Source organism: Megalops cyprinoides, chromosome 5, assembly GCF_013368585.1.
Source record: "Megalops cyprinoides isolate fMegCyp1 chromosome 5, fMegCyp1.pri, whole genome shotgun sequence".
Classification (NCBI taxonomy): Eukaryota; Metazoa; Chordata; class Actinopteri; order Elopiformes; family Megalopidae; genus Megalops; species Megalops cyprinoides.
This window is the reverse complement of record NC_050587.1, coordinates 27,180,736-27,207,206: the sequence shown is the minus strand read 5'-3', so window position 1 is coordinate 27,207,206 and position 26,471 is coordinate 27,180,736. Positions and strand designations below refer to the sequence as shown.

The 26,471-nt window shown below is 38.4% G+C and overlaps 2 protein-coding genes across 2 annotated transcripts; one reads left to right on the top strand and one right to left on the bottom strand.

Moving 5' to 3' along the window:
- Nucleotides 1–1,823: 1,823 nt before the first annotated feature.
- slc45a2 (solute carrier family 45 member 2) lies at nucleotides 1,824–20,544 on the top strand. Its single transcript, XM_036530026.1, has 7 exons — nucleotides 1,824–2,274; nucleotides 7,734–7,910; nucleotides 10,583–10,929; nucleotides 14,868–15,011; nucleotides 16,505–16,628; nucleotides 17,181–17,386; nucleotides 20,292–20,544. The coding sequence occupies exons 1-7, from the start codon at nucleotides 1,824–1,826 to the stop codon at nucleotides 20,517–20,519; spliced, it is 1,677 nt and encodes a 558-aa protein (XP_036385919.1). The 3' UTR covers nucleotides 20,520–20,544.
- Nucleotides 20,545–23,547: 3,003 nt separating this feature from the next.
- rxfp3 (relaxin family peptide receptor 3) lies at nucleotides 23,548–25,087 on the bottom strand. Its single transcript, XM_036528832.1, has one exon. It carries the CDS (start codon nucleotides 25,085–25,087, stop codon nucleotides 23,825–23,827), a length of 1,263 nt encoding a protein of 420 aa, XP_036384725.1. The 3' UTR covers nucleotides 23,548–23,824.
- Between the last annotated feature and the right edge of the window lie 1,384 nt (nucleotides 25,088–26,471).

Here is a 26,471-nt window from a genome sequence, read left to right as displayed (position 1 = left end):
CAGCCTGTATATAACTATCTAGTTCCCACAAATCGCAAGGAAGTTCAGCGCTTATGTTTAGCTGGTTGGATCTCAAACATGTACGGATGTTCTCTCATTTCTGAGCCTTTAAATCTACTAAACGGTGGAAAGAACTTCCATGCTTCATCTGTTCTGCCGACTCCCTCTCTGTCTTCAAGAAACATCTGAGGATACAGCTCTTCTGCTCTCACTTGAGCACCTGAAATCCTAAAGGAATTTCTCACATCTCAAAACTGTTTCCATATTAAAAAAAGAAATAAGAAAAAAATGTAATCTAATGGTTTAATGCACTTGTTATCTCTACCACCTAGCCTGTACCTTGTCTGGCCAACCATTAAAAACTGGTCATGCTGTGCTTCTAGTATTGTTGAATCCTTATGGTTTTTTGCTTGTGTTGTACTCTGCATCACTTGTAAGTCACTATGGATAAAAGCATCTACCCAATGAATAAATGTAAATGTGAATGTAAATCTATTTCATAACACTACAACCACAACCAAGTTCCAGATAATCATTTGTCATTGTTAAGATCATCAGATTCCTGCCTTGATTTGATAGTTGTAAACCTATACTTTAGATGCAATAAAAATTACCATTGCTTATGCAGCTACAACTATTTTTTTTCTGTTAAAGCTGCATGTTATTGTCATCACTTTTGTTTTGATTTGACATATCAGCCTGTGTTCCACTATGGGATACTAATATGAAAATCAGAGAAGTTTTTTTTTTTTTTTCATATGTATTTATTATACATGCAATAGAAATACAGACCTGGCACACTCAGTGCAAAACCAGTTATGGTGGTAAAAGTTATGATGGAAATGTGGCCTTTTAATTCAGATGACTCTCATCATCTGAATTGTATTCAGCATGACCCGTCTCCCCAGGTTGTGTCAGCTGGAAGCCAGCCCTGTGGGACTGCTTGGCGTGAGTAGCAGATGGAATGCCTCAACTGTGGTTCACATGACTGGTGCAGTTGAGGCTAGTGCCCCATGACAAGAAGTAGTGTGAGGTAAGGAGCACTGCAAAAGATGGTTAAGTTCTCTGAATGCACAAGACCAGGGTACAGGACTGTCCTGGGGACACGGCTGTGTCACATCTGTGCCTGCACCATACACACACACCACGATGCTATAGATGCTGATCTACTGTAAGCGTGCTGAATCTTCCTAGATTACAACCTCTTTCTAGTTGAGTAAAGGGATCACATGTTGCATCACTTGATTATCCTAATGCGCAACTGGACTACTGTAGTCTACAATAGAACCCTTGTGAGCATACTCCACTGAGGCAGCTAAAACAAGTCTCTAGACAAAGTTTTTACAAGACTGAATCTTTTTTTTTTCCCACAAAATGCAATTACTGTGTTTAGAAGTACAGACTGGGTGGCTACATGCTACTCTGATAAATGTTAACACAATTTATCTCTCATCACAAGTTCATGATACCATTAAAGTTGCCTGTAGCAACTATTTGGTTTTTCAGCAAGTATGCATGAAGAATGAAGTCTTTGTTTTGAGGAAAAAAGGAAAGGTTCTCTTAGAAAAAATAAAAGTTGCTAATCTCTGTCACGTGCTCATAACTTGGCTTGTGATTCTACAAGCCTCCACGAAAGGAGGAAGAAAAGCTTGACTTCATTCATCCTAATGAAAAGTCCACCCCCTTCTCAACACAGCCCAGAGGTTTTACAGGGGAGTTATTCACTTGCTCATATTGCCCTGCTATGCAGTAGAGATTAGCCAGACAGCAGTTAGGCTGTTTGCCATTGCAGGGCATACTTGGCCTGTCTAATATTCTCCACAATGACTCTCCTAACAGAGGAAGAGCTCGGCAGAGTACCGAAGCCCGGAGCTGACATTACAGCCATGGCTCACTATTCGGATGACTATGGATCTAAGGAAAACTACATGGAAAGCATGGAATCGGCTGTGTTTGGGGTTGTGGAGCCCCCCAGAAGATCACGGGGGAGACTTATAATGCACGGCATGATTATGTTTGGAAGGGAATTTTGCTATGCGGTGGAAGCTGCATTTGTTACCCCTGTGCTTCTAAGTGTGGGACTCCCCAAGAGCCTTTACAGCCTTGTTTGGCTGATCAGCCCCATTCTGGGGTTCATCCTTCAGCCAGTCATCGGGTCTGCCAGTGATTACTGTAGATCACCATGGGGCCGGAGGCGACCCTACATCTTGTCGCTTGGAATAATGATGTTGGTGGGCCTCACTTTGTTCCTCAACGGAGATGCTGTGATCGCAGGTGAGGTTTACAGTAATTATTATTATTTCTTGAAACACATTGAGAATAGACTATGGATGCATTACATTATGATAATGCAGCTTCCTTTACAGGTTTACGAGCCAATGTCACACAATGACACACTGCAATTTGATTGTGCGTATCAATACTTGCATAGGTGCGTTGCAGTATGTTTTGTTACCCACAATGTGTTTGATTTATTTGCATTCTTATTGCCAAGAGTATTTTTAACTGAGTAGATCTGCATTCATCTTACAGTGACTGTGCATGTGTTTCACTGACAACAGAAATGTTGCCGATTTCATTGCCCATAGAAAATGAGCAGCGTGTTACCTAATTTCATAGCTGTGGAGGTTTGTATCCTTTTGTATCCCCCTCCAGCAGAAAACACTTCACAGTGGTCTCCAAAATTCTAACCACTTGATAACAAGAAGCCAGACTACAAGCTCCCTTATCTTTTGCTTTGGCTACTTAAAACAGAATCATTAATAGGTTATTTAAAAAGTTAATTTATGGCAGATTTCATAGAACTGATTTGTGATATCTTGAGAGAATGTAGAGGGTATGGCATATTGCAAATGCAATTATGTTCATAAAACAAAGCAAGCTCAACATAGGGTTGTTTTTAAAGACTGAACAGTTTCTATGGGACCTGCAAATATGTAATTTGTTTTAAGTCCCCACCTGCGAAGACATGCCATTGTTTTTCAAAAGTAATTATGTGAGCACCAAGTGGGGGTGCCTCTACACTCATTTGAAAAATAATTTGGCCAGTTTATTTCAGTGCTTCCTTGCATTATCACAATTATATTGAAAAGTCTTCAGTAAGAAAAGTCAATTTCCTACTTGCAGTTTTAAATTTCATAAAGGGGTAGCACTGTGGCACGGGATTATGGACCAGAGGGTTTCAGTATTGTGTGTGATGTTGCATCCATGACCAATGTACTTCAATTGTGCCAATAATTGCTAAATCAATTGCTTGTAGACTGTAAGATGCAAGAAATTACAAGCATTAAAAATTGCCCTGAAGAAAAATGTCTCCTAAACAAATTGTAAAAGGATAACATGAAAGCCTACTTTTTGTTCCCAAGAATGGATTTCATGGTTTTCATCATGCAATTACTTCACAAATCGAGTGAATTCCAGTTTTATCCACTTTCCTTCTCCAATTATTTTGACTTTTGCGTGTCATTTACTTTACCGCAGGAGAGTTGAAAAGGTCAAATGTTTGTTATCCAGATTTTAAATGTAAGCTTTATAGAAATTTTGCAATTTTTCATGTGTTAAGTGTTGGTGATTTAGGCTAAGAAAAAACTTAAGCTTTCTACTGCTTGACTTGTTAAATGTGAATATAACAGCACCTATTGTTAAACTGTGACTGAGACCATTGAAATTCATTTGTGGGGGTAGGTGAGAAGAAGAAAAACAGCAAAATTTAACTAATTCTCTGCCTTTAGCCATTTAAATTAAAATCTTACACTCCTCACTTTTCCTTGAGGTTTAAAAATAGCATTTTTAAAAATCATATAATAATAAAATGTTCTTCCCATCGTATATGAGATCCTTGTAATGTGTAGATTGTTTGTTTCCCTCTTTTGTCAACTGTTCTGCACACAAGGTCATTCATAGAGGAGTGCTGGGCCTAAGGCAAAGCACACTATGGGCCCCAGTTGATGTATATTGTAACCTCCAGCTATATTCATTAATTACTATAGAGTTGCAGTAGGTATACTCCTGAAAATTAAGTTTAAATATTTACTATTTTCTAAAAAAGCACATGTAAACAGCGCATGTATGGGGACATATCTACAGTAGATAAAGCTCTGGTTGACTGCTCCTAAGAAGGATGTGATGTCACATTAGCATATTACATGGGTTTTTAATCCCTTATACATTGTGTACAAGATGCTCTATATTGCAATAGGGAATTTTATGTCTTTGGCTTTTAAGAAGCCAGAAGCAGATGGGCTTTCCCTCTGAGCTGGGTTCTGCTCAAGGTTTCTTCCTGTTAATTGGGGAGTTTTTCCTTGCTTCCGTTGCCTTAGGCTTGCTCTCAGGGAGTCTCAGGCCTGAGATCAATGTAAAGCTGCTTTGTGACAACTTGTGTTGTAAAAAGCGCAATACAAATAAAATTGAATTGTATTGAATTGAAGAAGTGCTGAAGGTCTTATATATGAAGCATGAGAAGGTTTAAAGACATTTTTACTTTTTTTGACATGTCTGGTTTCATAATGATGCAATATTACTAGACCAAGTTATTTTATATAGGTATCATCAATGACTTGTATGCTAATTTTGACTGATTATTTGTCAAACTCCAAACAAAATGGGTGTGTTTGATGGTAGTGGTGGGGTTATCATGGCAAAATGGAGCAATTTGACTTGAAGAATAAAAGCCTAGGCTAACTTTGTGAAATGCCACAGTAAAGAAAGTATTTTAAAAAGATTACTTTCAGCAGTTTTCCATTACATTGTTAACATTTCATGGTCTAAAAGATAAGAAATTAAAAATGGGAGATCCCAAATGACAGGGTGATAATGGATCATTTTTGCTTATTATGATATGGACACACTTTGATCATTATCGCTTGTTATACTATGGACACACATTACTGTTTATTATGATATGGACACACTACTCAGTGATACATTAATGCTCACCATGACAAGAACATGCACCTTTGAAGTAAGATGTTTTCTTCCCAGAAGCCACCACAAGAATGAAGTCCTCGTAGTTTCTCAAAAACCTTTTTCACCATTTTTATAAGCTGCAATTAGTATGCAGAATTGTGTTTAAATAGTTTCATTTAAGAAAAAAGAAGAAATCATGATTCCACAATCAAGGGATACTTAGAAATTAGAATTCACATTTTAAGGTTGGAGGAGTTGAATACAGGTGAAAAGCAGATGTCTGCTTAATTGTTGCAACCCTATTTGATTCACTTCTATTTTGTCTTTTTAAAGCTTCACTATCATAACTGTACTTGGGTCCTTCTGTGTGCATGTGTATGCATGTGTGTGTGTGTGTGTGTGTGTCTCTGTGTGTCTGTGTGTGTGTCTGTGTCTGCACCAGCATATGAAACACAAGAAAGAATGAGCCAAGTTTTGAATGCCTTGTGTCAATAAAAAGAAATATATATTCCATAGTCCATTTTTGCTGAAATGTTATTGCATCATGTTTGCCTTAGGGTAAACATACTTTTAAAGGTAATGTGGCTGCACCTGGACTGGCCAACATCTGGACATACCTTCCTCACACACACACCTCATTAAACAGTCCAGCCCAGCCCACATGCTACTTGTACTCCACTTTGTGGGGCTTTTGTGATTTCAAAATACCACATTTATGCTGAACCCACATCTATTGACTTGGACTTGACCATGCTTAACATCAGAGTTTAAAATTGGGCCCATAACTTTGAAATGCAACAATTTCCTCCAATGGTCCGATGGAATAAAAGGGGCAAAATATGTGACAGAATTTAAGAAACATTAGGTAGCTTTACATCAGGGCAGAGCATATTCAGTGTGTGTGAGATATTTTGACCCAAATTGTTTGGTGAAACTTATCTTTATTTTTATGTGAATGATTTTCATGCCAGACATTATTTTTGAAAGTGCTTTTAAATTGCATTTATACTATTTTGTCCATGTGCGTAACTTCAGGCTTTTGTAGATTGAAAACAATATTTGTGGTATACATTACAATATTTGTAGTATACACTCTGTGGCATACTATTTGTGGTATACAACAATTTTTCTAGTATACACTACACTATACACTCTATTTGTTGTGGCAGACTGAGAAATGTTGACATAGTTTCTGAGAAATATTGTATAGAATTTGATATCTTTAAATGATATGCAATATGTTAAGAGTTTATGGTGACATGGTGGTAAAGCACACTGATTGCTGAAAGCATTAGACTCACGAATTAAGCAATAAATTAATTTAATGCTGTAAGAGCAGTAGAGGACATAAACTGAAATTCAGTCTTCAGTCAAATTTTCTTGCCTATAAAAGGCCTTGCCTATAAAAGGCATGGCTACAATACTTAGCTCTCCTGTATGACTGCATCATTGTATAATACTAACATGCTCTCATTGTAATGCTACACAGAAAAGGATATTAAGTGAGTTACACTTTTAATTTGTGTATTATATTGTTCCAGTGTTTGGTGTTAACCCCTTTTAAATAATGTTTCATTGTGCATTCATTATATACACATACTAAGTGTATTTCATGTTTGAATTGTATACTGGTCTTATAAACATGTTCAATATGTATACACCCATGTTACATAACCATCTTTACTTGTCAGGTAATTTGTAGTAATTTGTACATTTACTGTTTAACTTCAGACATATTAATAAATAGAATATAATTTTAAAAGTGGATATTTAAAAATCTTATCTAGTACATGTATAATTATAATATTTTTGTCAATAGAATATGGTAGGGTCTTTTTTGAGTCAAAGTATTTCATTGTAAAGCTAACAGCCGGAAAGCTATTTTAATGCGTAATTTCTTCAGAATTTGTTTTGAAAGGAGTGTATTTTTATCTGTGTCTATTCTGAATGCCAGGCATTTCATTTCTAAAAAAACACTGTTAGGTAAGAATGTGCCCTTCTGGGATCTGCTTTTTCATCAGGAGCATTTAATATGGAAAAGTGGAAAGTCATCCAACAGCTGAAAAAAGGTCAATGACTACTTTAATGGTCAATGGGGTCATGTAATCACAGAGACAACAAGACAATTGTATTCCAGTGGCCCCTGTCAGGGATAGGGATATCTTTTGAATCCAGATGGGTGAATAAAAAACTTGTAGGCTTCTTACAAGAGATTGACTCCCTTGGATGAGATGTGATGAAGTTTTGCCTCATGACATATATCCTGGAGGATTACACTTTGAAAATTACATAAACCAGCAGGAATAAACATGAATGGGACCTGCAAGAGCAGAGTGTGATCACATTCAAGTTTACAGAGGCAGCCAGGGATGGAATATATCTGTCATCTTACTGCTGATTGTAATTAGCCTTGGTACGACCTGATCCTGGCTTTAACAGCTGCAGGTCTCTCTCTACAGTTCTGTACTGTATTTTGTTGTATGGTACATGTTTCATCTGTTAGTAACATTGGGGGCAATCTCTTGTGCGTTTCTGCTTTCGCTGATCATTTCAGAGTACTTAACAGGTCAATCAACTTACATTAGGCCTTTCTTTTACTTTGTGAAATGGCTTAATCGAACCATTGTGCAACTGCAGAATGCACATTGACCCTCTGACTGCCCTTGTAGCAATGTGTATCATTTAAGATAAAAAAAATATTTCATTTTGGTGTTCTTCACTGTTCAGAGGAGTAGAGACATGCCTGGTGATTTCAGTGCTCTTTGGTGAGTGCAAAGCCCTGCTCTCTTATGTCACGGTCACTGCCACTGTCATTCCACTCTTTGCAGCCATGGTGACCGACAGGAACTTGCAGAGGACATTGGACATCGTGGTGGTGATGTGTGGGGTGGTATTGTTTGACTTTGCGGCAGACTTCATTGACGGGCCCATCAAGGCCTACCTCTTCGATGTCTGCTCACATCAGGATAAGGAGAGAGGCCTTCACTATCATGCCCTCCTTACGGGTAAGTTGCGTGGGCTTCACTCAGAGCAAACATACAATACCACAATTACAAGCTCTGAAGACCTCATACAGCCCAGCAGCTGTTCATATTGCGTTCATTGATTAAAAGTTTAGTAATTTTCAAGAGTGTGAAGCTCTTATGTTGCCATTTCCTAGAATGTACATTTATTGAATCTGGCAAGAATACAGTCATTCAATTTACTTTCTAAATAAAGAAATGGAGAGTAGAAATGCTTTTCAAAATACTGTCTACATCTAATAAACATATATGAGACTTATGAGAAAGGTAATGTGCACACCCATCTCTCTTGCTCTCTTGTTGTATCAAACAAATGATGTCCCCAGTTTTATTTTTATCTTTACATAATGTTCAAATACATTTCAGCTAGCACTGGGACATCCAGTGTCGTCCACATTTATGCACACCTCTGACTAAAGAAGGAACAAAAACATGGCATTAAAGAAAAAAACTACATATTGGGTCATTTTCTTCTGCTTAAATTAAATGTGTTATTCTTTGATCTTTAGCATTGTACTGTCTTTTATTTCTTTATACTTAAATATGATCCTTGTCTTTTCTTTAGCATTGTTTTTTTTCTTTTATAACATGTTGTTGTTCCTTTTCAGTTAAGGGTAATGGCAGATAATTTTGTTACAAGCCTTCCCTTCATCACTGTGCGAGCTATTAGTTTAAAACTGAATGTGCAGGAATGCAGGCAGTGGAGTTTCAGGGTGTTATTAAGCAACCCTCAGAGGCAGTGAGAGCAGCGGTGGGAGCGCGCCCAGTGTGTCTTAATCCAGCACACACTCAGTCATGTGCTGCAGTCATGTGTTAGATCTGAGAGGGCGGGGAGGCGCATGACTAGCTGGCTTGCTGGGGAGAGTGTGTATGTGTGTGGGGGAGAAGAGCAGGCGGTCGGTCACGGCGGCGCTTACGTGGGCCTTCCCCTCGCTCCCTCATCCCCTATCACCCCAAGTTGCTGGCGCCATTCCTGCTTTGATTTTCCCCATACCGTACATTCCAATAGGAATTAACAGCTACCTCATCATGGGAAAAAAAGTCTGTTTTGTAATTATGCATTCTGCTGTTATACTCTATCACCTGGTCTCTCTGTACTCTTCATGGTGGAGGTAATTAACCAGGTAATCTCTTATGAATGTGTGAATAATTGGCATGAAATTGCAAGGAAAACCAATTAAGAACCCACTCAAGGTCTACTGAAAAGATGGTAGATGGTAATACTGAAAAGAAAAAAAAAGCACAGACAGTGAGATGGAGTGGACAGTGGAGATGTTCTTAGAAGAAAAAATGCTTTGAGAGTGGCCATCAGCTATCCTTTATGGGTATTAAGAAGCTACAGAATAAAATTCATTTTGCTCACTTTGAAATACAAGGTTAAGTTACACACAAAAAAACATTTAAAAAGGTACGCTGAGATCAGAACATCTGAAGCAGAACCTAAAATGAAAAAAGTTAGTGTCAGTCCCAAGATTTAATAATTCCATATATAGGAAATGCAGACTTTATCTTTGAAAAGCAGATCCAAAGCATCATATGAATCTATGTATAGAACATCATCATATCATCATTTCAATATGTATAGAACAGTTCATTGTGTTCCTCACAAACTATTTGTCTGACCTGAGTCCCAAGTGAGTTACTTTAGTAGACTGTATCTACCTTGTGTAAACCACTGCTCTGTGTGAGAGTGAAATTCATGAAATGCCTCAAAATGTCTATATGTTTGGAGTTGTCAGCTGTGACCTATTTTATCACAGACTAGATTATTACATCTTGTGTGCTGAACACAAAAACATTTTGCAGAAATCAATGCCAAATCCAAATACAATTCACCAGTCACCACATTTTTGCAAGTACTGTATTATAGCATAATTTCTCGGAGGCTGACATTATTAAAAAAAAGTCCAAACACTGGCTGAGCAGGACACTGTGATTTCAAGACAAACTTAGGTATTAATTTGCAAGTTGAGTGCATGGAATGAGCAACTGTCCTACAGGATCCTATTTCAGTGACTAGTTAAAAAGTTAAATGTTACATTGCAGTTGTACAAAAAAAAAAAAAACTACTTTTCAGTTTAGCACAAAAAAATCAAAAGTGCTTATTGAGAGCAAATTCTGTCGATGCTGAAAAGGTGTATTGTCCTTTGGCAAAACACTGAAAAGAAAGATGAAGCATATTAAGCAATTGACAGTGCTTACATTTAATAAGTGAGTTTAATGTAGGCCTACTAGAACTCTCTCACAAATCTGTAGCTGAATGACCTGAATGCATTTTTTGTTTGTTTATTATTTTTCATGGCTTTCATACTGTTACGACCCCGTCTACATTTTATTGCTTTCTTGTGGCATAATATTTGTTACCATATAAATATAGATGTAAAATGAAGCGTAATTGCTTTGTTGTATACACATTTATTAATAGTTGCAAATTCTGCATTCAACTCTGTGAAACACACAAGAAACAGGAACAGAAACACTGTTGTTGTTGAACGGTACCAGTGACCTTGGCATATACCATTATGTTACTGGAACTGAATCTTTTTTTGTTGATGAGTGTGCAGGAGCTAAATGGCAAACAACATGCTAACCTTTAATGTCAAAACATATTGGCTTGTGCGGCCCAGTCACCATCTATCTTTGATGTGTTGCAGGTTTGGGGGGTGCCTGTGGGTACCTAATCGGAGCGATGGACTGGGGTCACTCTGCATTGGGTGTGCTGCTGGGGTCAGAGTACCATGTCATCTTCTTCTTCTCTGCCCTGACCCTGGCAACCTTCCTCACAGTCCACCTCTTCAGCATTCCGGAAAAACCACTGGAGAAGGATGTGCCTGCAGACTCCAGCTCTTCTGACACCCTTCTTCTCCTTGGGACACATGGAAGCGATTATGGGGCACTGCCCAAAGTGCCTGGCCCTGAACCAGAGCTTAGGACACGGTCCTTCTCGGCTCTGGGAGAAGCCAACTCTGTCACCTCCAGTGCCAAGCAGCCCAACAAAGAGGTCAGTCACTAACAAGGAAACCACTTCAAATGATCATTGTTTCTGGAGTTTTATGCTGTCTTGTTTAATTACTTTTAGCATTTTCCTCAAGAAATATTTCTGAAATGAAGTGGTTGCATTCTGAACATAACATTGTGTGTAATTAGTAGGCCAAACACAGTCACAGTATTTGGGATGTTACATTTGCAAATGAGAAATGTTTTGTTTTCATTGCATCATCGACTACACTGACAGTAATTTGGGATTCCATTGAATCCCATTTTTTTTCCTGGATTTTTTCATTGTATTGCATCAGGAGTCCAATTCCTAACAAATCCTTTTCTTTACAATAATTATTATGAATGAGTCCAGTCACAGATCATGCATAATTTGACCCCATTGTGAGCCTCAATGCATTAAAACCAGTGATTGACAATCAGGCCATACAAACATTTGACTCCGAGTTTCCTACAGCAGCGTTTCTCAAGCCTCTCCTGGAGGACCCCTTTTCCTGCATGTTTTAGATCGCCCCCTGCTCCAACACAGCTGATTTAAATGATCAGTTTGTTATTAAACAGCTTCAGGAGTTCATAACAAGTTGATCAGCTGTGTTGGAGCAGGGAGAGATCTAAAACATGCAGGACAAGGGGTCCTCCAGGAGAGGTTTGAGAAACGCTGTCTTACACAGCTGTTGAAAATGGCTGCATGAGGACTCTGCTTGCCTTGATATGTGCATGGCAATACTTGCAAGACATGTAATACTTGGCCATGTGTGTTGTGTAGGTGGTCTGGTAGAGGCAATAGGGAGGTTGTATAATGGGAGTGTTTCATACAAAAAGACAGGAAAAGTTTTTGCAGTGTTTGCATATACAAAGAGAATGAAGTGCTGAACCCACTTGTGTAATTAGCTGAATTTCACAGTGATTGCTTTTTTCAGTGACAAAGATAAGCACTCTTCAGCTTTGTGTAGCATATGTTACAGTCACTTAATGCCAGAATTATGAGCTGATGTGAAAAAAGATGTGAGAAGCTTTCATCTTTTTCATGTCATTTTTCATTATGAGGGACCAAAAAACCCACAGGCATGCTGTCTTATGCACACACATAGACTCACACTATGCATGCACACATGTACATGCACACATGCATGTATACACAAGTGAATAAATACATGGCCAAGAAAACCTCACAATGAGAAGAGCTTCTTGACAATTTTCACCTTCAGTTTACAGGGATTAGGCATGGTCCAAATGAATTTCAACAGTCATTAATTAAACTGTGTCATCAAGGCACAATCACTCTGACCTGTGACTCACTGCAGTAATATTAACAGGCTGATTCAACCCAATTGCGAAGAATTTCACCATAAAGGCCCCCATAAGCCATTAAAAAATTAAGGCAGCATTACGTTTTGTCATATCTTACATGTTGGGTTTTTTTTTCTTATTTACAGTTTGTTTGGCATTACATGAGGTATTGAAATTCCCACAGTTGGCATCTATTTTCAAGCTTTAAGGAAAATTAATTTGTGATGGTTAGAAATGAGTGGCAAGCGGTGAGATTACAGATTCTTACGGTTTCCAAAAAAGGCTTCAGAATTTGAACCACTTCAGACCCTGTCAGGTTGCGTCAAAGGAATGCCAAGACCATGGGTGTCTCCCACAGAAACCTGCTGAAGGGAAGAAGCCTTTTTATAAATTTGATCATTTTTTCACTTGATTTACTTGTGGTGCAGATAGGTATAAAATGCATAAAATAACTTAAACATTTCAAGCATTCCATGCTACACTACCTAACCTCAATTACAAAGGTTTTGAGAGGGAAAGTCTGGTGCATCTTGTGATAAAGAGCCAGACATTGTGATAGTATTATTTCCAGAGGAAAATAAAGTACAGGTAACAATGACATCCACAGATGTACTGATATGAAAGCCTAACATAACAGCTGTCTTGGAAAAGTCAGAACAAGGCTCAGATACACGCTGGTGCCATGTCGATGAAATCTTTCTCTTTGTTATCATTTATTCTTTTATCGCCCCTCATTTTCTGTTACTGATGAGACATGTTGTCTTCATTTTTCCATCATTCATAGTTATCTGCTGTCTTTCAGGACTTTTCAGGGGATGAAATAAATTAAATGGATCCAGTCCATGATTTCAAAACTAGGATTCAAAGCTAGGATTCAAGTTGTAGCACTTAGATGGCAATGGCCATGTTTTCACACAAACTAGTGGCATAATTTGATCACAACTTTCACCATGGATTTTACATTCTAAAAAGTATACCCATCCTTTTCAATCCATTCAGATCTATGTGAGTAAAAGGCAAATGTCAACTTTTCAAGTCCACAATGGTAAATGGTCATTGTTGAAAAGATAAAAATAAGTGAGTGAACAGTAAAAAGTAAAAAATAGGACACAAATGAAAGTGCTCTATAATAACTGTGTGAGGGAGAGCCTTCACCACCTCTCCCTCAGGACTAAATATCAATTGTTAATTGTCAATTGTGTAACAGTCATTTGTTAATTGGCTTCACATGTTGGCACTTTGTAAGGGACCCAGCCTATTGGATAATGAGCCACACCTTGCTGATTGAGGCCTGATTAAATACAGGTACGGCTGGGGAGTAGGGAGAGGTTCACTTTGTCCCTGCTGCTGGCTTACATAAGCTGGTTTCTTTGGCCCCATTTACACTTGGTTTTAAAATGCGTCTTGGGCGATTGGATCACAAGTGGACAGTGCTAAATACAAGTGTAAACAACCACCAAGACTCATTGTGATCTGATCACTCAAACCACTTGCCAAGGTGGTCTGGGGTGCATTTGACCACATATCTTTTGTAGTGTAAACGCTAATGCGTCCTGATGCCTCCCCGACAAGGACGTAACAGGAAAATAAGTCATCAATGCAGGACGTGGTGGTTGTTTTGGTGACAGCGAGCCAACATTTGAAGAAATGCTTTTCTAACATTATTCCTTTTTCCTCTTGTCCTGCGCTCTTTTGCAAATCGCAAATGACTTCGTCCTGCCAATCTCAACAGTTGGAATAGCCCGTACATGTATATTAGTTCTTGAAACATTTTTGTTTTCTTAGCTAGCCCATACTAAACAAATCTGGCGCTTGCCTGGCGACAGAGACTGACGTAGGCAGGGTGACATAGGCAGTAATGAAATCTGAACACAAGCGGTCAGTTGGACCCCTTGAAGACACATGTTAGACACAGGTGCAAACGGCAATGTGTTTCGGTTGGCCACTTGTGATCCGATCGCCCAAGACGCATTTTAAAACCAAGTGTAAACAGGGCCTTTGTTTTGTTGTTTTGCTTTAAAATAAATTATTGGTTTTTAAATTTTTGTTCTTTTGAGCTTGTTTATTGGAGCTTCTCTACAAGCTGCCATATTTTAATGAATCAGTTTCAGTGATTGACACCTCCATTATGATAACTGTCATTTGTAATAGGATCATCATTATTATGATCATCATCATAATTATCAGCTATTAGAGAGGGTAACAGATGTCATGAAAAACATATACATATGTATTGAGTTTGTTAAAAATTACGGACTCAACTATTCAAAGTGAAAATTTACACTGGGTGACTAACAGCCATATCTCACAAATAAATGTTGCCTTATCTTTTTTTGAAGAAAAAACCACAATGAACATGTCAAATGATGTACAATTACCAGGGTCATGTGAATAGGGTGCAAAATCTTCCTCGATGTAAATTAACCGTAGAGAGAAATTGCCATAGAAAAAAACAATACATAATACCATACACTGATGCATTCAATTAATGCATATATTTTATATACAGAAATAAAAACAGACAGGCTTAATGTCTGTTGTACTGTTTACTGTAAATGCATCTAATGTACACAGACTGGCTTGCATATTCTTTATATTGGAAAAGGAGTGCCATACCCAGAGAGGTTTCACCTGTAAATGTTGTCTGTTTAGGTGCAGAAGCGGATGACCCTGAAGTCCTTGTTCCTGGCAATGATCAACATGCCGAGTCACTATCGTTGCCTTTGTGTCAGTCACCTGCTGGGGTGGACTGCCTTTCTCTGTAACATGCTTTTCTTCACTGACTTCATGGGACAGGTAATCCTTATCTATAATCATGCATGTGCGTGAACGCTTTTTCAGTGTATAGGTCATTGTAAGTCTGGGAGAGAGGTTCTGTCATCATTCCCATTCATGTGCAAAAAAACTCACGTCCGAACAAACACAACGCGGAAATGAAAATCTCGATTAGCTCGGATCTCCAAGATGATTTGATTTACAACATGTGACCATTATCAAATGCAACCACCTTTCTGATTTATATTTTAATGTCTTTAATTAAAAGGACTTAAGATTAAAATATGTTAATGCAGCTTCAAGGCTGTATACCACTCATATTGATGTGAGCAGCAGAAAGCTACAGAGCTAAGCAATGGCGTTACAGGGATGTGATGCAAAGCTGAATATCCAATGTACAAAAAAACTAAAAAAGTTTACCTCAAACTGTTGAAGCTTTCAGTGTATCCCACAAATATTAATATTGTATATTAATAAGTTGTCCGTCTCTCTCTGTTTTACCTTTCTATTGTCTTGATTTATCAGTAATTAAGTCAAATCCTATTCCTATTTCTGCCAAACAAGGAGAGTTGCACTGCATACTGATAAGACTGAAAATTATAAATTGACAAGCACAAAAGAGAAGGGATGAAGTCTTGAGTCACACAAAATGCTAGTAAAAAAAAGCACTTTCATCTGAGGAAATATATGGGGCACAAATGACGAAAGCATGGATAAATCATGTATGACTCTGAATACTGTGTGCTAAAGTAGTTATAAATCATCATGCTGGAGCAGGAGGCAGATTGAAATGAGGATAAGAGATCATTAAGCTTAATGTCACTATCACTTCGATCACATATTTTAGTGAAAGTGTATGGATTATAGTGAAACGCAATTTGTGTATGCAACATTTTTGTGTTTGCAAACCCATCCCATTGGCTTATATGATAGGAAAATTAGGGGAAAGGTGACTGTGATTACCATGTAGTAAAAGTATATTACTATTTTTACATCAGTTAAAATTGTATTACATGTACAAATTAAGTGAACATATGAAATATCCCCTCTTGCTTGAAATGCATATTTTCTCATTATTGGCTCCTGGGACAGATGGTCTATTGTAGTTTCTGTTCCATCAGAACTCTGATCAGTGAGTTTGCCATTATCTGTGTTTAGTCCTTCATGAGACCTGTGAAGTTGGAAGGATGGTTGTGCTCAAGATGCTTCTTTTCATCTATGCCCCTTAATCAACATTTTACAACAAATCTGTCTGTAGCTTAATTGAATGCGATCCATTAAGTGTTCGACAAACAATTTCAGGTCTCTGAATCTGAAATGAATTGAATGACCTTCATTTATCATTTTGGAAGGCTACTGTCCCTAAAACTGTTCTTTGTGTTTTATTCATGGTTAACTGACTTCTGTGCCACTTCCCTGCGAAGAGGAGACCATCGCTCTTCTGTGACTACCCTGCGATGTACTGTTGAAGTGCAAGGGTTTCTTGTTTATGTTCATCCCTTGTGCTTCCTCAGATTGTATATAAGGGGAACCCATATACTGACCACAACTCCACAGCCTACAACACATATGAGAGGGGTGTAGAAGTGGGCTGCTGGGGCTTATGCATCAATGCCGTGTCATCTGCGCTATATTCATGTGAGTTACCTCAGCTCATTATTAATCACCAGGTGATAAATTTTATCTGCCCCCCCCCCCCCCCCATGTGTGAATTATACAGAACAGTATTGCATCATTATAGAAATGATACTGTTTATAGCCAGTGTAAGGACAATTGATTAACAAAGATTGAACATGAATGACGCAATCCAGGGGATATATATATATATATATATATATATATATATATATATATATATATATATATGTATATATATATATATATACATATATATATATATATATATATATATATAACAATTACTGCATAATTATTAGTGTACCCTGCTCAAAATCAATTTCAAGAGAAGACATATGCATATAGGACCTCCTACAACAATAGGTCATAGAAGACAGAGTGCAATGCAATTAAAATTGATTGGGGAAGGTTCCTCATTAAGGCGAAATCTCTCCATGGACAGCAAATGTGTATGAAGTGAAATTTCCACTGACAGACAAAACATAAACTGACTTTTATGTAGCTCTTTTAGTGGGAACACATGCACAAGTCTTCTGTCTCTCTCTCTCCAGATGTTCAGCGTCTCCTGCTGCCATACATTGGCCTGAAGGGGCTCTACTTTGTGGGGTACTTCATATTTGGGCTGGGTACCAGCCTGATCTGCCTATTCCCCAACATCATCGTTACACTGACTCTGTGCAGCGTCTTTGGCGTGATGTCCAGCACCCTCTACACCATCCCCTTCAACCTCATCTCAGAGTACCACAAGGAAGAGGAGGTCAGTCTGCTCCACCTCGTTGTATGATCATGCGCCATTATTGTCTGTGCTCTCTCTCTGATGTTGTCCCTCTCATGTTTACCTGAAATCCTTCTTGCCTCTCCCTCTCTCCTCTCCCCCTAAAACCCTCCTCACTCTCTAAAGAGGCGATTCAATCGAAGCAAAGTGGGGCACCGGTAGCTTTAAATTGATTATTTAAGACAGCATTGCCTTTATGTGCAGTTTATGAAACATTTCTGTTTTCTTTTTCAAGTTTACTGAAAAGAAAACTAGGAAAAAACTAACAAGGCTGCATCAAATTAGTTTACATCCTTGAGGGAACAAGGCTATTACTTTGTGAAAATGACAAAAAGACTGAGCATTGAAGGACCCTATGAGAAGGCCTCAGAGCTGAAAGAGAGAGTTATGTTTTATGAATGGTGAGGACTTTCCACCGTCCCTGTTCTTTATTTTCCGTAAAAGGTTCCTGTCGGCCCCTCCTCTAATAGGAAGTAACGGTGAAATGAGAAAGAATACTCAATCAAGTGTGCCCATAAGTCAGGATCTGTAATGGGGGTAGGATGGAAAAGTGGAAGTGTCAGAGTGGGAATACGAATTATGCTGTCTTTATAGCTTTAAGATTTTCACAGCTGGGCTTGAAATTTGCAGGACAATGGGGACTAATGTTAATATCCCTATTATTACAAATGGGTAGTTTACAGTGGCTAAATTGCTATGAAACATGGCCACAGCTGTGCCTCATCTATCACAAAGCAAAATGAAGAATATACCATTATATATATTTTTAAAAAATCTGTTTTTTTTGCCATTTGCCTGTAAATCTCACATTATCCTGCAATTTTAACAGGTCCCTATGTAGCTGTTGGACAACAGCCAATGGAGGCCAGTGTTTTCTTTGATTCTCTCAGGAACCTGCCTGAATTTTAATTGTTTCCATTGGAATACAGTGGCTCTTATATGTAATATCTGTTGAGATCTGTGTGTCTCTGGTAGATTTAACTCAAAAACAGAATAGTAGACAATGGGGTTCATGAACTTTAATTGTATGACAAGCAGTTTTGTCAGCTAAGACTTTGCTGTTGTTGGGATACTACTCTCTGTCACGTCTAGGTTAGTTCACTGAGGCTGGCTTTTCAGAGTGCACATATGTACATTATGCGTACAGATTTTTAAAATTCGCAACATGCTTCCATAGGTACACGTGTGATGCATTAAAACCTGGGCCAGTCTGGGCAGGGGTGGGGAGTAGGTTGTTAATTTTACCACTTTGGTTAGTATTAAAGCAGGACAAAAGGAAAGCCAAAAAAATCAAATGTGAGGAGGCTTAATACCATATTATGTAGCAATAAAGTTGCATTTAAGCAACAACACCAATAGGGCTTCGAATATCACTGAAAATGCAAATGTACTGACTAAAAAGATGGTTTATACATCATAGTGAGTGTGTACAATGCCATATACTATGTCCTGATTAAAATGCAAAAGTGTATGTGTAATGCAATATTTAAGGGCTATGCTCTCTGTGTCTGTGTATCAAATTGGCTGAAATTTTGTAGCTGCTGTGTGTTTGCTGTGTTTGTTATGGGGATTTTATTTTTACCCATCAGTTCCATGGAAATGTGTACTTTAGGGTTGTGATAGTTTTTTCATTCATAATTTAACCAAGAATATATATGTTTGATATCAGATCATATATATTGAAATAAAATATTAACATTATTAACAAATCACATTTTTGTTCAGCATTTGAGAATAATGTAGTATTTTTTTCTGTAAATCCCGAGGTTTAGTCAAAATTCTGTATATCCCAGTTAGTGCTTATTTTCGAAGTTTCCAATATGCTTTGTGGTAGTTAAATGCAGATATGTAGATATGTGTAAATTAACCTCTGAAGGAGTGTATTTGTTGTACAATGCCATCATGGGTTTTGCTTCAGTAGCATCTTTGTTGATCAGGGTTTCTGGAGGTTTTAAATAAAGATCATATAATATGCAGGTATTTTGTATTTTCTATTTTGTACACAACAGCCCTAGTAAAAGATGTGTGCTGTTGCCTTTTATCTCAATTTACTCTATATGGAATATAGAACTCAGACTCTGAAAGCCAGAGTGCCAGAATATATGACATATTTCAAATGCAGTGTTTTGTTTTGCCTTTATCTGGAAAATTGAGAAAAATACAATAAAAAACCCAATCACTTCATCTCAGACTAAATATTAAATATTACTGTAAAATGACAGACAGAGAGAAAAACACAGCTAGTATAGAAGTCATCCAAACTAAATGTCATGTGCTAGAAATAAGGATTTTCACTTTCAGATATGAAAATGTGCATGGAATTACACAGAGCTAATACATAAAAGTGGGTACCTTTCATCTATGTTCAATGTGTATTATAATTTACATATATTAGCATGTTTTTAACATTACAGCTCTGTAAAAGCAGGTGAACTTGGATTTTCTTCAGGTCTTTGTGTGTTCTTTTATGGTAAGAACCTGACAGTGATGCTTGACCAAAGTATGTAATCTCACATAACCTCTCCATATCTTTAATACCATCACAAAGGTTCAGTGATTATCCAACGGTCTTCTGTCTCATATGTTTCAGGTTAGCCATCATTACACAGTCAAGCTGGGTCATTTTTTTCCTATTTTACAAAATGGATTGTTAACACCTTTTGAATGCCACTGTGCTGTGCTGTATGAGATAAGGTAACACCACATCAGAACGCAACCTAGCAGAGCAGTACAGTTGTCAGGTGACTTTGGAGTCAAACAAAAAAAAAAGAGAAACTGAAAAATAGAAAGCAATCCTCCAAAATTAAAAAAGCGAAATGAAATCCTCCCCTGCCACACACAGATTGGTATCTGAATTTTTTTTCTCCACCCCTCCTCTTCTGACCAGGTGCAAAGGAAGATGGGTGGCGAGGGGCAGGCAGAGCATGAACGTGGCACAGGTGCTGACTGTGCAGCCCTGACCTGCATGGTGCAACTGGCTCAGATCATCGTGGGAGCGGGGCTTGGTGCACTGGTCAATGCTGCAGGCAGTGTGACGGTGGTGGTGCTCTCAGCCTCCACGGTCTCCCTCGTTGGCTGCCTGTTCATCGCCCTCTTCATCAGATATGTGGAATAACCTCTAATTCTGTCTAATAAACATACTGATACCTTCCCTCCAGTCTCCCTCTGTGATTCATGAATGATTCCTCTGCAGTAATTATAAACTGCTATCGCAAGTCTGAAGAACAGTCCAGATTTTTTGTTCTCTGAAGAAGAGGGAAAAAACTGAATTGCAAAATCAGATAGGAGGAAATTAGAAATGAGAGTGGCCATAGAAACACAAATGTTCTCATTCTTGAAAACCTTGTTTAAAAAAAAATGCTGGATAAAGCACACCATATGTTTAAGAAATGGTGTTTTTTTAATTACCCGTGCATTTTAAAGCTAGATGATTGAATTTGTGTTGTCAAAAGGTAAATAAATATTGTAGAAACTGAATCTGTGATAAGCTTTTATGACGAACTGGAAATCTGCCACTTTCATCTGGCCAGTGGCTTAACTGCAGGAAGGACCAGTCGTTTATCTTTTGTGATTACCTCTAAAACAACAAAATACTAAATATTTTCATTTTTCATGAAAGCTGTGATAGGCGTCTTTCACCTGCTGTGCAACAGCAGTTCTGGGGATGTAAAAAATGACTTGCACCAAAATTAGGTGAGCAAAGTATGGTAAGAATGTAAATGCTAACTACACATTCTACGGTTTAGAACACCATTAAACACGGTCCCTTATATGTAACAATGCTGTTTTAATGTGTTCTTTCAGAACAATTTTCATGGGGAGTTCTTTACTTCTTGAATAAATAAGAGATGCCAATATTGATAACAGATATTAGGTATGAATTCCTAATTTTACATGAATGGAAGCAATGGTGAAGTTGAGCTTATTGTTTGCAGCAGTTTTGTGCAAACTGAAAAGCTTTGTCACGCTGTGAATGTCACTCAAGCCTGTGATATCCGTGTCCAGCAGTAAACTCAACAGTGGTGTGCTGTACTTCTCCGTGGACCTTGGATTTGTTTTCAGTTTGCAATGTGAAAGGTCAGGCTGAGACACATTGCACAGTAATGATAGACAATATCTTGAAGGTTACCCGCTGATGTGGATTGCGAGTGCAGTAAGGACAAAGCAAAGCACTAGGTGTATATGGACCACTTGGAATATATTGAATATATAGATATTTTCTGGCTGTTCTCTGCTCACTTTCTTGTAGATGGCATTTTTGCTGGATTATTGTTGAAGGTGACCCTGTGGAGGGTGTTAATTATTTTTTCTTCGGTCCATGTTTTTTTTTTTTTCTGATAAGAACTCAATCACACTAAAAGTTGACTACTGTAATTTTGAGATTACTCACTAAGGGGGTTGTGCCATGGTAGTCCAGATAGGTGTGCTGCAACTGCGCTTAGGGGTGTCCATTTTAACAATCCACACTCAAACACCCATGTTTGAATCTTAAGCAGTAAACACAGAGACAAAATCTATAGTACAATAATCTGTTTACATCTAACAAATATTGTAGATAAAAAAGTATTCATGTTATATGAGCATTGCTGCAGCTTTTCCTCCACCTGACACTAAGAGATAATTGGATCCCAGAGCACCGAGTGGGTAGAATCATGGACTACAGTTTCCAGCAGCCGTCAAACAGCTAGAAAATGCCTGTACCTGATTTTACACCATATGGTTGTTCACACCGATACGGCAAGAGGTGACAGCTCCTTTAAATCAATAAGCTATGAATGGCACTTCTACGTAGAGCCAGAGCAAGCTGTAAAATCACAAGGTGGGCCTGTTAAACATTACATGCTGGGGAAAATGGAAGATGTAAAGAGCGCTCCTCCATCTGTTTCTTATAGGCTCCCAGATAATTCCTCAGACTCCAGTCAAGGCCAAAACAATGATGGCAAGGCGTCATTTATGTTTTCCCATTGAAGGTATATGAACATTTTCCTCTTTGGATTTTGTGCATTCACACATTTTGTGTATTATGTCATGAAAATATATACTTTACCTGCACAAAATCCAAGTAAGAATGAATGAATGAATAAATAAATAAATAAATAAATAAATAAATAAATGCCACACCTGCAACTATCATTTTACAAACATAACTGTACATTTTTTTACCTGACATGACTTCTGAAAATGTAATTCTGCATGTATGTGTGGTATCATCTTGCCAACTTCACACTTGTCAGTTACTCAAAAGACGTAACAGGAAATTAAGAGTCAATGAAACAACAAGGGAAAGTAAGTAGCTATTCTACACTGTGTGCACTTCCTTGACTCTGCACAACGTTTGCAACAGAGAAGCCAAACGGCTAATCTGTTCATTTTTAGAAGAACTATAATTGTAAAAACATGGAAACAGAATACTTCAGTATGGCCTCCTGGCAATCTATTTAGGAAATTTCAAAAGTGCTTGCTGATGTAAGACAAGAAGTGCAAGATCAAAGCAAGCATTCACCACAAAACAGACCTGGCCTTATAATCATGATACCTTTGTGGTAGGAAAAATCATTATGCAACTCAAGATAACAAAGAATAATAATCTTAAATTCCAATCAAATATATATTTATACAAAAGCATATCACACACACACACACATTTATGTGCACAAATGTAAGGATAAAACTTAAATTTGCAATATCATTAGTGAAGGTAACTGTATTTGCATATATATGTAAGTACAGTTTCCTTCGTATTCCTTGGTAGTTTTATCATCGCCGGCATGACATGCTTTTTTCCGCACATTCAGTAAAATCGGTCACTTGAGGAGGTCGCAAGTGTCGCAGAGGCATCTGTTCCAAGTTACGCAACCCTGCTCAGAGTTTAGACCTTTGTCCCCCTCAGTCTGAAGTAATATTAAGGATTATATTCCTTTCCGCAAATGCATTTATGCTATAGTATGTGAGTAAGCAACACTTAAAGAGTAGAGAATAAATCTTTATTTTGACAGCTTTAAACACATTTCATTTACACGTCAAAGCGCACAAGTGATACGGATAGACTGCATTTATTTATTTATTGTAATAATACTAACCAACGTCAAAAACGTCGAAGCAATACATAATTCGACTTACTTGATTTAAAAAGTGAAGGGAGTATGGGCTACAAGACAAATGAAAGCATTTACAAGTGCTGGAAAAACATACCTGCCATTGTCGCGCTGATATATAGCCAATTAACACTTGTGCGGGAGTAAGGACACCGAGTTAAACTTCGTGACCTTTCTTCCGTACACCTTCAAATGTCGTTATGCCTTGATATAGTAAATAAGAAAGTAAGAATAAAGATACATAAATATTAATGAAATAAAAAATACTAAAGGCGCGCACATCTTTACGGGATTGTGAAGAATGCAACACATTTGTGCCCGCTTTTTACGTGCTGTTAGGGAGAAGATCGTTTCTGCCGTGATACATGACAACACCAGGAGGGTAGAATATCAGTCCAGGCTCAGCTGGGCTCAGCTGAACAAGAGGGTTTCCTTGCTCGTCTTGTTCTGGTTTAGTCGTTGCCGTGAAGGGTCGCATGTTTGTGACCGAAGGCGAGGTGATTTTCCAGAAGAGTTTTTTCAAAGCTTTTCTAAACTCTCTTCTCATTAAACAGTACAGTATTGGGTTTAAGCAGCTGTTTGAATGCGCCAGACAGACTGACACCGGAAATATATATGCCTGAGTGGTGTAGTATTCATAACTGAAGTGGACCACATTGAGTTTGATTAAAATTCCCCAAGCTGTCAAAGCCTGGTTAGGCAACCAGCACAGAAAAAACGAAAGGACGACAATAGTCACGGATTTGGTCACCTTTGACCGTCTTTTTGCGCTAGAGTTGTTAACATTTTTAGTGGTTATGAAGCGTAAAAGGAGCAAGTAGCACACCGAGATTATCCCAAGCGGGATGACGAAACCCAGTAGTACTTTTTGCGCGTGATAAAGTCCAAGCCAAAACTGCGCGTTGCCACTGTTGTCTGGAAACTTAACCAGGCAGAGCTCCTCTCCAGACACAGTGGCTGTGGTAGAGAACACTGCGTGGGGCAGTGCGGCGATAATAGCGGCGACCCAAATGAGAATACTCATCCACTTAGCGGAGCAGCAGTGACGGCGCCTCTTACTTTTAAGGGCGGAAGCGACGGACCAGTACCGCGCCACGCTCATGGCAGTGAGAAAAAACACACTGGCGTACATATTCATGGCTGTCACATAGGAGACAATTTTGCACATGGCTTTTCCGAACAGCCAGGTGAAATCCAAAGCGTTCTCAACAGCCCAAAAAGGTAGGGTCAGCACGAACTGGAAGTCTGTCACGGCCAGGCTCGTTACAAATAAGTTGATAGAGGATTTCCTCCAGACTTGTTTAGACTTCATTAGGTGTAAGACAAGGATGTTTCCTATTAGCCCCAAAGCGCAAACAACTGAGTAAATTACAGATATGATTATTCTTAGGATAGCTGATCCATCTCCCACAAAATCGGCTTTATCCAAATCCAGGAGGTTGAACAGACCCGCCCAGGAACGATTTGTTTTGTTAAACATGAAAGTTGCATTGTAAGCAGCAACCGGAAAAATTCCAAATATCTCCTCATCTTGCCCCTCTTGCGTTTCCGAACTCAAAGCCGCATCGCTGCTGTTCAAGACATCCATCCCATTTTCAGTCAGACTTGCCGTAATGTTAAAAATGATCCCAAACACCGAGGATTTCATTTGGGAGACACTGCATGTCTTACAACCACACGGGTTTCGATTTTACAGTTTTTGTGCCCACTGACGGCACGTTGAATTCGTTCGATTTTGATTCAGTGTCCATTGCAAGCTAACCAAACGCCACGGAAAAACACCGCAACTCGAATTATTTCTATCGAAACCTTGTTGCTTTGATGGGTTGACCTTTGTTAGGCTGTTCTAACCGCTTCGTGTCCGCTGCAATTAAATTTTCTTTCCGTTAAATCAAGTTGTCCATCCCGTAAAACAAACTTTGAAATTAATTCTAAGGCACCAATGTCATACGTGCAAAACATCTTGAGAGTGTCGTTCTCTCCATGCTGGCGGAGGGTATGACGTGAAACAATCTGTCTCAAATGGAGTGAAATGCAGCCTTTTATCGAAGCGAATTCTCAGGGATTGGACAGCGCGCGCTCTTACGCAGGGAGCTCTCCACGGTGCTGATATGTATTCAGTGCCATGTTTAAAATAGCCCACCAAAACATTGCCAACATAGAGACAAAACCCTTTTTTGAGAAATCAAACCCATAAACCAATGAGTAAGCTTCATGTAAAGGCAGAACGTGAAAAAGGGGATTACTTTCATGGCGTGAAGCACATTTAACCTCTTAAAATATTATTGTAGATAATATGTAAGGCAAAAGCCGTGCCGAATATATATGTATTTTGTAGGTGCCATTCTGAGGGGGACATTCCTGTTTTAGTCCAAAATATATGAAAAAAGGTCTTGGTGGAGGAGGGATTGATTTCCAAACTCATATACTACAAACAAACTGCAGTAGTGCAAGGCAGTCTGTGTTTGTGTGTGTGTGTGTGTGAGTGTGTGTGTGCGCGTGTGTGTGTGTGTGCATGTGTGTGTGTGTGTGAGTGAGAGAGAGAGAGAGAGAGAGATAGAGAGAGAGAGAGCCTCTTCAAAGTTGGTGCATGTTGCTGGCATTAGCCTCATGATTCCTCATTTTGGTTTCCATGCAGATGAGGGTTTAAGGGTTTGGAACTCTACGCTAGGCCTATTACTACGACAATCATGAATCCAATAAAGTGCAAGAAGATGTCTGACAGCTTTCAAAGCTATCAGTTTTAACTAAACATACTTACAGTAGTGGCAGTTTGTGTACTTAGGTCTATGACTTGAACATTCAAAAAAACACTCTTGATAATAACATTCAAAGTATGACTTTTTTATAAGGCCATTATTTTTCAAAATGAAACATGCAATAGCTTATATATTCAGTCAACCACAGCCTTTAAAATTTCAGGAACTGTAATTTTCTAAATCTATTCCAATCTAGCAGCTGTTTATGTTACT